Source organism: Boleophthalmus pectinirostris, unplaced genomic scaffold, assembly GCF_026225935.1.
Source record: "Boleophthalmus pectinirostris isolate CB_2022bp ecotype Guang Dong unplaced genomic scaffold, ASM2622593v1 HiC_scaffold_16, whole genome shotgun sequence".
Lineage (NCBI taxonomy): Eukaryota > Metazoa > Chordata > Actinopteri > Gobiiformes > Gobiidae > Boleophthalmus > Boleophthalmus pectinirostris.
In genome coordinates, this window is record NW_026571095.1 from 33,930,985 (window position 1) to 33,946,362 (window position 15,378).

Consider the following 15,378-nt stretch of genomic DNA (forward strand, 5'->3'; position numbering starts at 1 on the left):
CCACTTGGTTATGTCGCTCCATGTATGCTTTCCCTGCCAGCATCTTACACCCTGCAGTTATGTGCTGGACTGTCTCAGGAGCCTCTTTGCACAGTCTACACCGTGGGTCTTGTCTGGTGTGGTAGATCTGGGCCTCTATTGCTCGAGTGCCCAGGGTCTGCTCCTGAGCAGCCAGGATCAGTGCCTCTGTGCTGTCCTTCAGACCAGCCCTCTCAAGCCATTGGTAGGATTTCTTGATATCAGCCACTTCAGTTATGTTCCGGTGGTACGCCCCATGTAGGGGTTTGTCCTGCCATGATGGTCCCTCCAGCTCCTCTTCCTCTGGACCCCACTGTCTGAGACATTCTCTGAGCACCTCATCTGCCGGGGCCTTGTCCTTGATGTACTCAAGGAGCTTGGATGTTTCATCCTGGACAGTGGTTCCCACACTCACTAGTCCTCGGCCCCCTTCCTTCCGGCCTGCGTACAGTCTCAGGGTGCTGGATTTGGGATGGAACCCTCCATGCATGGTCAGGAGTTTTCGTGTCTTAACATCTGTGGTCTGTATCTCCTCCTTTGGCCAGCTTACAATCCCTGCAGGGTATCTGATCACTGGCAGGGCGTAGCTGTTGATTGCCTGCACCTTGTTCTTGCCATTGAGCTGGCTTCTAAGGACTTGCCTCACTCTTTGCAGGTATTTGGCCGTAGCCGCTTTCCTTGTTGCCTCTTCGAGGTTGCCATTTGCTTGTGGGATACCAAGGTACTTGTAACTGTCCTCAACGTCTGCTATTGTTCCCTCTGGGAGTGACACCCCCTCTGTGTGGACTACCTTCCCTCTCTTTGTCACCATCCTGCTACATTTCTCAAGCCCGAATGACATCCCAATGTCTGTACTGTAGATCCTTGTGGTGTGGATCAGTGAGTCGATGTCTCGCTCACTCTTAGCGTACAGCTTGATGTCATCCATGTAGAGGAGGTGACTGATGGTGGCCCCGTTTCTGAGTCGGATAGCCAGTGCGGTCGATTATTTGGCTGAGGGGGTTATATATATATATATATATATATATATATATATATATATATTATATATATATATATATATATATATATATATAAATGTGTTTCTCACCTTCCACGGTGGTAGGTCTCTCTCACCCTCATTCAGCTCGGGTCGTCTACCAGAGGCCTGGGAGCTTGAGAGTTCTGCGCAGTATCTTTGCTGTTCCCAGTACTGCACTTTTCTGGACTGAGTTGTCCGTTGCTTTTCCCGGTATCTGTTGTCGTCTCTTCCAGTTTCAGGGTTACAGCCCCGAGTGTCTGATCACCACAGGCACCACTGTTGCCTTCACTTTCCAGGCTCTCTCCAGCTCCTCCTTGAGCCCCTGGTATTTCTCTAGTTTCTCGTGTTCCTTTTTCCTGATATTACCATCGCTTGGTATTGCGATGTCCACCACCATTCTCCAACACCTCAAAAGGTTGTTGAGAATATATATACATATACATATACATATAAATCATGCTCTGGCTGTGTCAATAAAAGTGTGAGCTAAGCTTCTCTACTGCAGTACCACGGACGACCAGTGGATGGCAGCAACACGCCACCGTGCTATATATATGTGCTATATAAGCTAGTTAGCTAGTTAAGTTAAGTTAGTACTAAAAACTCACTTTATTTTTGATGTGAAAGTGAACATTTTGTCAGTACAATCAGCTGAAGTCTCAGATTGGGCTAAAAGATCCAAACTAAACACGAACAGAAACAACAGTTGGTTTATTTTCAAGTTTGAAGCAGAACAGCAGCAGCGCGCGCGGACCGTTGGACACAAACATTTGACCAACCGCAGCTCTGATCCCCGCCCACGTACCGCCACCGGGACCCGAGGAGCAGAGCCGAGACACCGGTGAAAAAAACAACCAGACATGTCCGCAGGGTGGAGAGCGAGTGTGGAGGAGCGGCTCAGTGCGAGGGCCCAGGACATACGTGCGCTGTTTGAGGACACAGAAGCGGACTTTGAGGAGGAGCTGCGCCGCGTCAAACGGGAGAACCAGCGGTTACAGCGGCTCTTGGACTCGGCTCTGAGCGCCCTGAGCCCGAGGGTCCTGCTCGTCACGGCCGGTCAGTCTAAATATGGATCCTATTTTTTGTCCATGGTTGTTAAAAAAGTGTGAAAAACGCATCTGATGTAGAAAACAGCGCGTTAGAAACGTGCACCGTGGATATAACGGCAGAACCAGAACCAGTACGACTTCAAATATTGACGAAAACATATTTACAACTTCATGGACAGAAAAATTAACCATTAATCCATTTAGTAAACCAGGAAAAATACAAACCATGAGCTCCTTTAGCAGAGGAAACTCGGGAGGTTTAAAGAGCTACTAGATTCTCACAATTAAACCCCACATTAAAATCTTCTGCATAAATAAACTCAACTTTACAACATATAAACCATAACCAATATAGAGCCACATCAGCCCGTTTGATAATATAATTCAGCTCTGATCTCATTTGTTTACATTTTACAGAGACGAAACTAAGGTCTGCATGGCTAATTAGCATAAACTGTTAGCGGCGATAAAAACAGTTCGCTCCTTGTGCCGATGATGTGATTCAGCTTCTTTCGGACTAAAAGACACGACTCAGTGGATTATGTGTGTTCTTTTTGTGACAAAAGAGTCGCTAATGATTGTAAGTCTGTTCTGTGCGTGTATCGTGTTGGAGATAGTTCATGTTTTAGCTTTTCAGCGATCACACGAGTGCAGGTCGTACAAGTGCAGATTGTACATGTGCAGGTTTAGCGCAGCTCTTTATTTTACAGACATTTCACTCATGTATGGTCACTTTATTTATGTTGGTCAATTTATTTATGTTGGTCACTTTATTTATATTGGTCACTTTATTTATGTTGCTACTGTTGAGGTGAAAAGACTGGAAAGTGTTTGTCGTTTGGACACTTGCGCACTCAACTTTATGTTGCAGTAACCGGGATACTGCTTTTACATGCCACAGTATCCCGGTTACTATCAGAATATACCAGCTACAGTATCCCGGTTTCTAATAACCGAGATACTGCCATAACCGGGATACTGCGTTTTACATAACCGGAATAATGATGTGCATGTGTACGCACTCAATGTTCGTGCCACAAGACTGCATGTGTATATATAAGTGTGTATTCTCTTGTCTCCTGCAGCTGTCCAGCCCCCCTCTCTGAGCCCTGATGTGACTCCAAACATTAAACAAGAACAAAACATCAGACAGGAGGAGGAACAGCTGCAAGTGTGAGTCTCAGACACTTTCAAACTGCAATTTTTTATTTGGTTATTCTTTGATTCTTATTCATTTCTATTACAAATATTCAGATTGGGTCTAAAATATACAAATGTGTCTTATTTTTTCAGGTCTGTGCCAGAGTTTGGTGCTGTGAGTGTGAAGACAGAAGAGTCGTCGCAGCTTCAACAAAGAGAAACTGAGCAGAGAGAGGACGTCAAAGCAGAGCCACATGTCCACAGTGAGGACGCACAGAAGGAGGACATCAGACCAGAGACTGAAGGAGAGACTGAAGGAGAGACTGAAGGAGAGACTGAAGGAGAGACTGAAGGAGAGACTGAAGGAGAGACAGAGCACTCTTCTGACACTGACAGTGATGAAGACTGGAGAGCTCCACCCAGCCGTTCACACATGGACACAGGGTCTGACGAAGACGAGTCTGCGCCAGAGACCAGAGCCACCGTGAATACTGGAGACACGACAGGAACCGGAGAAGGAGCTGAGGGCAAGAAACACAAGTGTTCTGTTTGTAAAGAGAGATTTGGGTCTAAATATAAACTACAAATACACCGCAGAGTTCACACAGGAGAGGAACCTTTCAGCTGTTCAGTCTGTAAGAAAGAGTTTACTGTAAAACTTAGTCTCACACTGCATATGAGGACACACACAGGGGAGAAACCGTTCAGCTGTTCAGTCTGTAAAAAAGTGTGAAAAACGCATCTGATGTAGAAAACAGCGCGTTAGAAACGTGCACCGTGGATATAACGGCAGAACCAGAACCAGTACGACTTCAAATATTGACGAAAACATATTTACAACTTCATGGACAGAAAAATTAACCATTAATCCATTTAGTAAACCAGGAAAAATACAAACCATGAGCTCCTTTAGCAGAGGAAACTCGGGAGGTTTAAAGAGCTACTAGATTCTCACAATTAAACCCCACATTAAAATCTTCTGCATAAATAAACTCAACTTTACAACATATAAACCATAACCAATATAGAGCCACATCAGCCCGTTTGATAATATAATTCAGCTCTGATCTCAATTGTTTACATTTTACAGAGACGAAACTAAGGTCTGCATGGCTAATTAGCATAAACTGTTAGCGGCGATAAAAACAGTTCGCTCCTTGTGCCGATGATGTGATTCAGCTTCTTTCGGACTAAAAGACACGACTCGGTGGATTATGTGTGTTCTTTTTGTGACAGAAGAGTCGCTAATGATTGTAAGTCTGTTCTGTGCGTGTATCGTGTTGGAGATAGTTCATGTTTTAGCTTTTCAGCGATCACACGAGTGCAGGTCGTACAAGTGCAGATTGTACATGTGCAGGTTTAGCGCAGCTCTTTATTTTACAGACATTTCACTCATGTATGGTCACTTTATTTATGTTGGTCAATTTATTTATGTTGGTCACTTTATTTATATTGGTCACTTTATTTATGTTGCTACTGTTGAGGTGAAAAGACTGGAAAGTGTTTGTCGTTTGGACACTTGCGCACTCAACTTTATGTTGCAGTAACCGGGATACTGCTTTTACATGCCACAGTATCCCGGTTACTATCAGAATAAACCAGCTACAGTATCCCGGTTTCTAATAACCGAGATACTGCCATAACCGGGATACTGCGTTTTACATAACCGGAATAATGATGTGCATGTGTACGCACTCAATGTTCGTGCCACAAGACTGCATGTGTATATATAAGTGTGTATTCTCTTGTCTCCTGCAGCTGTCCAGCCCCCCTCTCTGAGCCCTGATGTGACTCCAAACATTAAACAAGAACAAAACATCAGACAGGAGGAGGAACAGCTGCAAGTGTGAGTCTCAGACACTTTCAAACTGCAATTTTTTATTTGGTTATTCTTTGATTCTTATTCATTTCTATTACAAATATTCAGATTGGGTCTAAAATATACAAATGTGTCTTATTTTTCAGGTCTGTGCCAGAGTTTGGTGCTGTGAGTGTGAAGACAGAAGAGTCGTCGCAGCTTCAACAAAGAGAAACTGAGCAGAGAGAGGACGTCAAAGCAGAGCCACATGTCCACAGTGAGGACGCACAGAAGGAGGACATCAGACCAGAGACTGAAGGAGAGACTGAAGGAGAGACTGAAGGAGAGACTGAAGGAGAGACTGAAGAGAGACAGAGCACTCTTCTGACACTGACAGTGATGAAGACTGGAGAGCTCCACCCAGCCGTTCACACATGGACACAGGGTCTGACGAAGACGAGTCTGCGCCAGAGACCAGAGCCACCGTGAATACTGGAGACACGACAGGAACCGGAGAAGGAGCTGAGGGCAAGAAACACAAGTGTTCTGTTTGTAAAGAGAGATTTGGGTCTAAATATAAACTACAAATACACCGCAGAGTTCACACAGGAGAGGAACCTTTCAGCTGTTCAGTCTGTAAGAAAGAGTTTACTGTAAAACTTAGTCTCACACTGCATATGAGGACACACACAGGGGGAGAAACCGTTCAGCTGTTCAGTCTGTAAAAAAGTGTGAAAAAACGCATCTGATGTAGAAAACAGCGCGTTAGAAACGTGCACCGTGGATATAACGGCAGAACCAGAACCAGTACGACTTCAAATATTGACGAAAACATATTTACAACTTCATGGACAGAAAAATTAACCATTAATCCATTTAGTAAACCAGGAAAAATACAAACCATGAGCTCCTTTAGCAGAGGAAACTCGGGAGGTTTAAAGAGCTACTAGATTCTCACAATTAAACCCCACATTAAAATCTTCTGCATAAATAAACTCAACTTTACAACATATAAACCATAACCAATATAGAGCCACATCAGCCCGTTTGATAATATAATTCAGCTCTGATCTCATTTGTTTACATTTTACAGAGACGAAACTAAGGTCTGCATGGCTAATTAGCATAAAACTGTTAGCGGCGATAAAAACAGTTCGCTCCTTGTGCCGATGATGTGATTCAGCTTCTTTCGGACTAAAAGACACGACTCGGTGGATTATGTGTGTTCTTTTTGTGACAAAGAGTCGCTAATGATTGTAAGTCTGTTCTGTGCGTGTATCGTGTTGGAGATAGTTCATGTTTTAGCTTTTCAGCGATCACACGAGTGCAGGTCGTACAAGTGCAGATTGTACATGTGCAGGTTTAGCGCAGCTCTTTATTTTACAGACATTTCACTCATGTATGGTCACTTTATTTATGTTGGTCAATTTATTTATGTTGGTCACTTTATTTATATTGGTCACTTTATTTATGTTGCTACTGTTGAGGTGAAAAGGACTGGAAAGTGTTTGTCGTTTGGACACTTGCGCACTCAACTTTATGTTGCAGTAACCGGGATACTGCTTTTACATGCCACAGTATCCCGGTTACTATCAGAATAAACCAGCTACAGTATCCCGGTTTCTAATAACCGAGATACTGCCATAACCGGGATACTGCGTTTTACATAACCGGAATAATGATGTGCATGTGTACGCACTCAATGTTCGTGCCACAAGACTGCATGTGTATATATAAGTGTGTGTATTCTCTTGTCTCCTGCAGCTGTCCAGCCCCCCTCTCTGAGCCCTGATGTGACTCCAAACATTAAACAAGAACAAAACATCAGACAGGAGGAGGAACAGCTGCAAGTGTGAGTCTCAGACACTTTCAAACTGCAATTTTTTATTTGGTTATTCTTTGATTCTTATTCATTTCTATTACAAATATTCAGATTGGGTCTAAAATATACAAATGTGTCTTATTTTTCAGGTCTGTGCCAGAGTTTGGTGCTGTGAGTGTGAAGACAGAAGAGTCGTCGCAGCTTCAACAAAGAGAAACTGAGCAGAGAGAGGACGTCAAAGCAGAGCCACATGTCCACAGTGAGGGACGCACAGAAGGAGGACATCAGACCAGAGACTGAAGGAGAGACTGAAGGAGAGACTGAAGGAGAGACTGAAGGAGAGACTGAAGGAGAGACTGAAGGAGAGACTGAAGGAGAGACTGAAGGAGAGACAGAGCACTCTTCTGACACTGACAGTGATGAAGACTGGAGAGCTCCACCCAGCCGTTCACACATGGACACAGGGTCTGACGAAGACGAGTCTGCGCCAGAGACCAGAGCCACCGTGAACACTGGAGACACGACAGGAACCGGAGAAGGAGCTGAGGGCAAGAAACACAAGTGTTCTGTTTGTAAAGAGAGATTTGGGTCTAAATATAAACTACAAATACACCGCAGAGTTCACACAGGAGAGGAACCTTTCAGCTGTTCAGTCTGTAAGAAAGAGTTTACTGTAAAACTTAGTCTCACACTGCATATGAGGACACACACAGGGGAGAAACCGTTTGGCTGTTCAGTCTGTAAGAAAGAGTTTGCTACAAAATGTAATCTCAAAACACACATGAGGACACACACAGGGGAGAAACCGTTCAGCTGTTCAGTCTGTAAAAAAGTGTGAAAAACGCATCTGATGTAGAAAACAGCGCGTTTAGAAACGTGCACCGTGAATAACGGCAGAAGACCAGTACGACTTCAGATATTGACGAAAAACATATTTACAACTTCATGGACAGAAAAATTTACTTAAATCCATTTAGAAACCAGGAAAAATACAAACCATGAGCTCCTTTAGCAGAGGAAACTCGGGAGTTTAAAGAGCTACTAGATTCCCACAATAAACCCCACATTAAATCTTCTGCATAANCGAAGACGAGTCTGCGCCAGAGACCAGAGCCACCGTGAATACTGGAGACACGACAGGAACCGGAGAAGGAGCTGAGGGCAAGAAACACAAGTGTTCTGTTTGTAAAGAGAGATTTGGGTCTAAATATAAACTACAAATACACCGCAGAGTTCACACAGGAGAGGAACCTTTCAGCTGTTCAGTCTGTAAGAAAGAGTTTACTGTAAAACTTAGTCTCACACTGCATATGAGGACACACACAGGGGAGAAACCGTTTGGCTGTTCAGTCTGTAAGAAAGAGTTTGCTACAAAATTTAATCTCAAAACACACATGAGGACACACACAGGGGAGAAACCGTTCGGCTGTTCAGTCTGTAAGAAAGCGTTTGCTGATAGTTCTAGGTTTAAAAAAACATAAAAGGACACACACAGGGGAGAAACCGTTCAGCTGTTCAGTCTGTAAGAAAGCGTTTGCTGATAGTTCTAGTTTAAAAAAACATAAAAGGACACACACAGGGGAGAAACCGTTTGGCTGTTCAGTCTGTAAGAAAGAGTTTGCTACAAAATGTAATCTCAAAACACACATGAGGACACACACAGGGGAGAAACCGTTCGGCTGTTCAGTCTGTAAGAAAGCGTTTGCTAAAGCCTCTCATCTCAAAACACACGTGAGGACACACACAGGGGAGAAACCGTTTGGCTGTTCAGTCTGTAAAAAAGTGTTTGCTACAAATCCTCTCATCTCAAAACACACATGAGGACACACACAGGGGAGAAACCGTTCAGCTGTTCAGTCTGTAAGAAAGCGTTTGCTAAAAAATGTAATCTCAAAACACACATGAGGACACACACAGGGGAGAAACCGTTCAGCTGTTCAGTCTGTAACAAAGCGTTTGCTGATAGTTCTAGTTTAAAAAAACATAAAAGGACACACACAGGGGAGAAACCGTTCAGCTGTTCAGTCTGTAACAAAGCGTTTGCTGATAGTTCTAGTTTAAAAAAACATAAAAGGACACACACAGGGGAGAAACCGTTCAGCTGTTCAGTCTGTAAAAAAGTGTTTGCTACATCCTCTCATCTCAAAACACACATGAGGACACACACAGGGGAGAAACCGTTCGGCTGTTCAGTCTGTAAAAAAGTGTTTGCTACATCCTCTCATCTCAAAACACACATGAGGACACACACAGGGGAGATACCATTCGGCTGTTCAGTCTGTAACAAAGCGTTTTCTCATAAATCGACTCTCAGACTGCATTTGAGGACACACAACAGACCGCATTTATAAATTGTCACAGCTCACGCTCTAGCCGCCGCGTTCCAAACAGGAAGTTCCCGTGCGGCTCGTCCGGCTCCTGCTGACCCCGGCTCCTGTTGATTTACGTTGGAATATTGGGGCCCCTGTCTCTGTACCTGCTGCTGTGAGCCTCATGATTTTGGTTTTAAAAAGTTCATATTAAGCCGCTTTACATGATTCTGCTGGTTTTCCACTATTTTGTTCATTAAAAAAAATCTAGATCCTGGCTTCAAATAATTTAACTTTGCTTTTTATTCATTGCAGTTTGTGTTTTTGCCACTTTATTTTACATTTTTAAGTTTTTGGAGTTAGGTTAGTGGCATGAATTAGTTTAAGTATTAGTTTATTGTCTATATTTTCTTCAAAAATATATTGTATTTTGAAATGTGTAATCCTGTTCATCTGTTCTGTTCATATTCTCTGTTACAAATCACATTTGTTGAATCACCTAATTGTTATTTTTTGTCTCCAAATTTGACTTCAATCTGTTTTTTTTAAAATTTATGTATGTAAATTGAATCTGTACATATGTAAGAAATAATAAACCTAATCAGTTCACCGGTGGTACCTTCTCTACAAGTGTTTTTCTACTAAACCTAATAAAAAAACAAAACAAAAAACCTGTTACTAAAAGGAAACGTGTCAAGTTTGATTCTAAATGATAATTGTTCATTACTGGACTTCCAACGATTTAAACACATTTGTACATGACATGTTTTGTATTATATGTTAGTAGTTAAAGGGCCCATCTCATGCAAAATAACTTTTCACATTGTATCTTCTGCACATAAACAAGCACAATTTGGGTTTTGGAACATCCATTACACAATAGTTATGAAATGTTACTGATTTCTTGGAGGCATCACAGACCAGGAACTATGAAAGTCCGACTATTGCTCATCCCCCCGCCACTGTTGGGCAAGTTACTTTAAAACTGTAATGCGTTATTTATTACTTAATACTGTCATTTGAAAGTAATTTGTTACATTACAATATTACTGCATTTAAAATGTAAGGCATTACATTACTATTGCATTACTTTACGTTACTCTCACCAAAATAACTGCGAAGATGCTGAACTTTTGCGCTGTATATGGACTGAACCAGTACTGAACCAGGACTAAACCCGATCGCTCTTTATGGACCCTGCTGCTCGGGCTCGCGGCCCTGATTTCAGCAACTATTTGCAGGTACAAGACTCTGTTACAGCGCGTAACTTCTACCTTCCTTCAGTGTGTCCAGAAGTCCAACTTTTTTGTGCGATGGTTGCATCTTCCTCTGTCTTTTGGGTGCGAGTGCAGGAGCCTTTGTCGGTGCAGAACGTTTCGTCGACGTTGTGGGTTTCGTCAGGGAGAAAACTTGCAACCGTACAGCACTTCAGAATCACACTGCTAGAGACTGAACATGTATTTAAATTTGGCAGCTGAACACATTCTGTACTGCACTGTACAGGAGACAGGAGTCCTTTGGCCAGTCAGGACGCAGCGGGAGGAACGCAATACGCATTCATACACTGTAAAAACAACAGGCTTGCAAAATTGCACAAAAATAATCTACGAAACAGCGAGACCGCGAAAAGTGAACTGCGATAGAGCGAGGGACAAGTGTAAACCAGGTCTAAACCAGAACTGACCCAGGTCTAAACCAGGTCTAAACAGCGTGGAGTTCTTTGTCGGTCCTTTCGCCCGCGGTTACCTGAAGATCTACGGGGGCGCACCTCCGGCGTTTCACCGCTGCTGATATCGAGGTGATTTTAGCGAATTTGTATGAAGAAAAAACACCACTTCAATCCAGGTTAAAAAAACATTGTGACGTTACTCACATTTGTACCGGGTAAAATATGACTATTTTTCCCCCCTGTAATGCCTTACATTACTGCGTTACAGCAAAAAGCAATGCATTACAGTAATTCGTTACTTTTATAACGCGTTACTCCAAACACTGCCCCCCGCCCCAGGTTTTCTGTATCGTTACTCACAAGAAAAAATTTAGTGCATGAATTTGAATGTTTATCTATTTATGCAAGTAAGATTTTTAATTTCAAATTAGGACACTTTTAGAAATGTTTCGGGGATTCAATCTTTGAAGAGCTAATAAGTGCAAAAAATGAAACAAACTACAACTAATGAAAATGGTGAGGGACATGTGGGTGGAGGTGCATCTGAAGACTCTTGTGGAACGAGAAAAAGAGAGGGGTAATACAGGAAGTGCGCCGCTGTGTTTTTAAACTCCATACACCTTTAATAGAATCGAATATTACAGCCCTGGAAATACCGAATATTACTGAAATTAAAGTAAAGAAAAACAGCTGTCAACTTAAACTCCCACTTGAAGGTGGAATAAGAACATTTTGAGCTTTCGAGATGTAGACAAATGAACAGATCAGGATTACTCAAACAAAAAACAATGAAGAATAAGATGGAGGAACTTCAACTAAACCCTCTTTCTGATAATAATAATAAAAAAATCTTTACATCTCATTTTAGGCTTAATTTTTGACATTACAAAGAGCTCAGTTCACAGTCTGGAGTCTCTGAAGCCTGATCTCTAACTTTTTGAGTCTGACTTTAGGCCCACACTGGTCAAAGCTGCAGCTTTTCTCTTGTTTCAGATGTTTCCTCATGGACTTCAAAGCCTTCCCTCCTTCACGGTCACCTGCTTCGTCTCCCGTGTGCGTTCGGTAGTGACCGGAGAGTTCCTGGGACGTTTTAAAGACCTTTCCACACTGGTCACACTCGTACAGTCTGTGCCAGTAGTGAGTTCTCATGTGTCTATTAAAACTTGCTAATTGAGAGAAAGCGTTCCCACACTTGTCACATCTGAACGGTTTCTCTCCTGTGTGGATTCTCCTGTGCGCTTCTAGGGTGCCCAACTGTGAAAATGCCCTGTCACACACATCACATCTGTACGATTTTTCCCCTGTGTGGATCTTCTCATGGTTACGACGAGCAGAGGAGTCGCAGAATGCCTTCCCACAGTGTTCACATTTAAACGGTTTCACTCCTGTGTGGATTCTCAAGTGCAGACGGAGATGACCAGACTCTGTAAATTTCTTCCCACACTGCTCACATTCAAATGGTTTCTCTGCTCTGTGGATTCTCATGTGTCGATAGAAGCTGCTAGAAACTCTAAATTCCTTCCCACACTGGTCACACTCATATGGCTTCTCTCCCGTGTGGATGCCCATGTGTGTTGCTAAGGAGCCCGACTGTGAAAAGGTCTTCTCACAAATGTCACATCTAAACGCTTTTTCCCCTGTGTGGACTCTCATGTGTCGTTTGCAGGAACGAGATTCTGTAAATTTCTTCCCACACTGGTCACAACTGTTCGGTCTTTCCCCCGTGTGAGTTCTGTAGTGTTGTTTCAGTCTGGCAGGTTTTGCATACACTTTTCCACACTGGTCACATGTGTGCGGCATTCTGTTGGTGGATCTTGTATCTCTGCATTAGAACAAAAGAAAGGAAGTGTCAAAATAATTATAATAAATACACATAAAATCACATCTAGTAAATCATTAGGGGTGTAACGATATCCAAGTCTCATGATACGATATTTATTGCGATATTTTCTGGAGGCTAAACAGCTAAAACTGTTAATATGCTACTTTTTCCTCTTAAAATGCCTTAAAAAGACTTAATCCAAAGAATTAAGGCTTAAAAGTGCTTAGAACTGTTATTTCTTCTTGTAGTCTGCACTGAAGTGGAGCAATTTGGTATATGGCTACACATGATTTAGATTCATCAGCTGGTTTCACTTTGTGGAAACCGTCTGACCTCGCAGCAGGATTTAGGATTTGTTCGCTCAACGGTAGGCGGATACTTTTTTTTTTCACTGTTATTTGGTCGTGACGTATGTAATGCGCCAACTCCCGTAGGAAGAAGGGCAATAACATCTTTCCCCTTGATAAAATTCACCAAACATTCTCTTTGTTCCGGCTTTAAATCCTCGATCTCGGGAATCGTCGCCAACACAGAATGTCTGTCTTTGTCTACATCCATCTCGACGCTTTGTTTACTGTTGTGCTGTTCCACAAAAGGGACCCAGACAGGCGCGACGAGTTTGACGTCATGACTTCACAGCTCTTCACTGATTGGCTGGTGTGCGGTCTACAACTTCCGGGGTTTTTTGCGAACTGTCTAGTGTATTCTGATTTCTGACCTAGTCACTGGAGAGAAATGAAATTGAGCAGAGGCACTAGATGGTGCCAGCCTGGTTAACACTCATTTCATCTATCCATGCTTTTACTCATATGGTTTATAATTCACTTCACTTAACATAAACTATGAACTATTTGTAGTTCTTTGCAAAGACTGAAGATTGAAAGCATTACAAGTCCTATATTGTTAATAATAATTACTCATGTCCTAAAACTTCTAATTAATGATTTAAATAAACTTTGTTTATACTGTACATATTTTGCTTCTTGTTTTGTTAACTAATGAGATTTAAAGTTAAGATATCACCGATCTCCCTTTGAATTGTTGAGGTTTATGTTTTTAAATGTGCCTCTACATCCCATTTGTGGAACTTGCTGTAAAAAGTGTTTTTTTTTTTTTTTTTTTTGTGCAAAATACTTTTTGTTATCTGGATACGTGCTTTTAGCTACATAACAACGAGCACTAATCACAAAAAACAGTACACCGATACCTGCTCAGTAACTCACCGTTCAGGAAGATGCGGTTTGGAATCTGAAAAAATCCACCAATTCACAGATTTGTCCCTCACGCTGAGCAGAATCTGAGCCACAGAGACGCGCAGGAGACAAATGACCCCCGAGTCTAAAGGAACACGAGGCCGCACGAGCAGGAAGTAGAACATCAAAATAAAAGCTTTATTTTGATTGATTTTTATTATTAATACTTCAGAACCCCAGATGCAAACAAACACAAAACACAACAAATGCACAGAAAAAAAAGTTCATGTACAAAGGGCCCTGATCAAAGAAACAAATCGAAATCATTCATAAAAGATACAAGAAACCTGGCCTCTTTTCATTCATCAAGTGAATATAATATATATATTATATATATTATATATATATATATATATATATATATATATATATATATATATATATATATATATATATATATATATATATATATATGGTCTGAAGGACAGCACAGAGGCTCTGATCCTGGCTGCTCAGGAGCAGGCTCTGGGCACGCGAGCAATAGAGGCCCAGATCTACCACACCAGACAAGACCCACGGTGTAGACTGTGCAAAGAGGCTCCTTGAGACAGTCCAGCACATAACTGCAGTAGTCCTGGTGTAGTCCTGGTTTACTCTTGGTTTAGTCCTAGTTTAGTCCTGGTTTAGTCCTGGTTTAGTTCTGTGTAGTCCTGGTTTAGTCCTGGTTTAATCATTGTTTAGTCCTGGTTAAGTCCAGGTTTAGTCCTGGTTTAATCATTGTTTAGTCCTGGTTTAGTCCTGGTTAAGTCCGGGTTTAGTCCTGGTTTAATCCTGTTTTAATCCTGGTGTAGCCCTGGTTTAGTCCTGGTTTAGTCCTGGTTTAATCCTGTGTAGTCCTGGTGTAGCTCTGGTGTAGTCCTGGTTTAGTCCTGGTTTAGTCCTGGTGTAGCCCTGGTTTAGTCCTAGTTTAGTCCTGGTTTAGTCCTGGTGTAGTCCTGGTTTAGTCCTGGTTTAGTCCTGGTGTAGCCCTGGTTTAGTCCTAGTTTAGTCCTGGTTTAGTCCTGGTGTAGTCCTGGTTTAGTCCTGGTTTAGTCCTGGTGTAGCCCTGGTGTAGTCCTGGTTTAGTCCAGGTTTAGTCCTGGTTTAATCCTGTTTTAGTCCTGGTGTAGCTCTGGTGTAGTCCTGGTTTAGTCCTGGTTTAGTCCTGGTGTAGTCCTAGTTTAGTCCTGGTGTAGTCCTGGTTTAGTCCTGGTTTAGTCCAGGTTTAGTCCTGGTTTAATCCTGTTTTAGTCCTGGTGTAGTCCTGGTTTAGTCCTGGTGTAGCTCTGGTGTAGTCCTGGTTTAGTCCAGGTTTAGTCCTGGTTTAATCCTGTTTTAGTCCTGGTGTAGTCCTGGTTTAGTCCTGGTGTAGCTCTGGTGTAGTCCTGGTTTAGTCCAGGTTTAGTCCTGGTTTAATCCTGTTTTAGTCCTGGTGTAGCCCTGGTTTAGTCCTAGTTTAGTCCTGGTTTAGTTCTGGTGTAGTCCTGGTTTAGTCCTG

General features: G+C 42.4%; 3 protein-coding genes across 3 annotated transcripts; 2 read left to right on the forward strand and 1 right to left on the reverse strand.

The window, feature by feature from the left end:
* The first annotated feature begins 1,899 nt into the window (after positions 1-1,899).
* LOC129408251 (retinitis pigmentosa 1-like 1 protein) lies at positions 1,900-7,148 on the forward strand. The gene is made up of 7 exons (XM_055151391.1): positions 1,900-2,095; positions 3,174-3,261; positions 3,382-3,863; positions 4,987-5,074; positions 5,194-5,471; positions 6,791-6,878; positions 6,998-7,148. The coding sequence occupies exons 1-7, from the start codon at positions 1,900-1,902 to the stop codon at positions 7,146-7,148; spliced, it is 1,371 nt and encodes a 456-aa protein (XP_055007366.1).
* A 1,347-nt stretch (positions 7,149-8,495) lies between these two features.
* LOC129408301 (gastrula zinc finger protein XlCGF17.1-like) lies at positions 8,496-9,271 on the forward strand. The gene is given in 2 exon segments (XM_055151488.1): positions 8,496-8,636; positions 8,639-9,271. Coding segments are annotated over 2 exon segments (702 nt in total). The 3' UTR covers positions 9,200-9,271.
* A 2,449-nt stretch (positions 9,272-11,720) lies between these two features.
* On the reverse strand, positions 11,721-12,526 carry LOC129408252 (zinc finger protein 239-like). Its single transcript, XM_055151392.1, has one exon. It carries the CDS (start codon positions 12,477-12,479, stop codon positions 11,721-11,723), a length of 759 nt encoding a protein of 252 aa, XP_055007367.1. The 5' UTR covers positions 12,480-12,526.
* Positions 12,527-15,378: the final 2,852 nt, after the last annotated feature.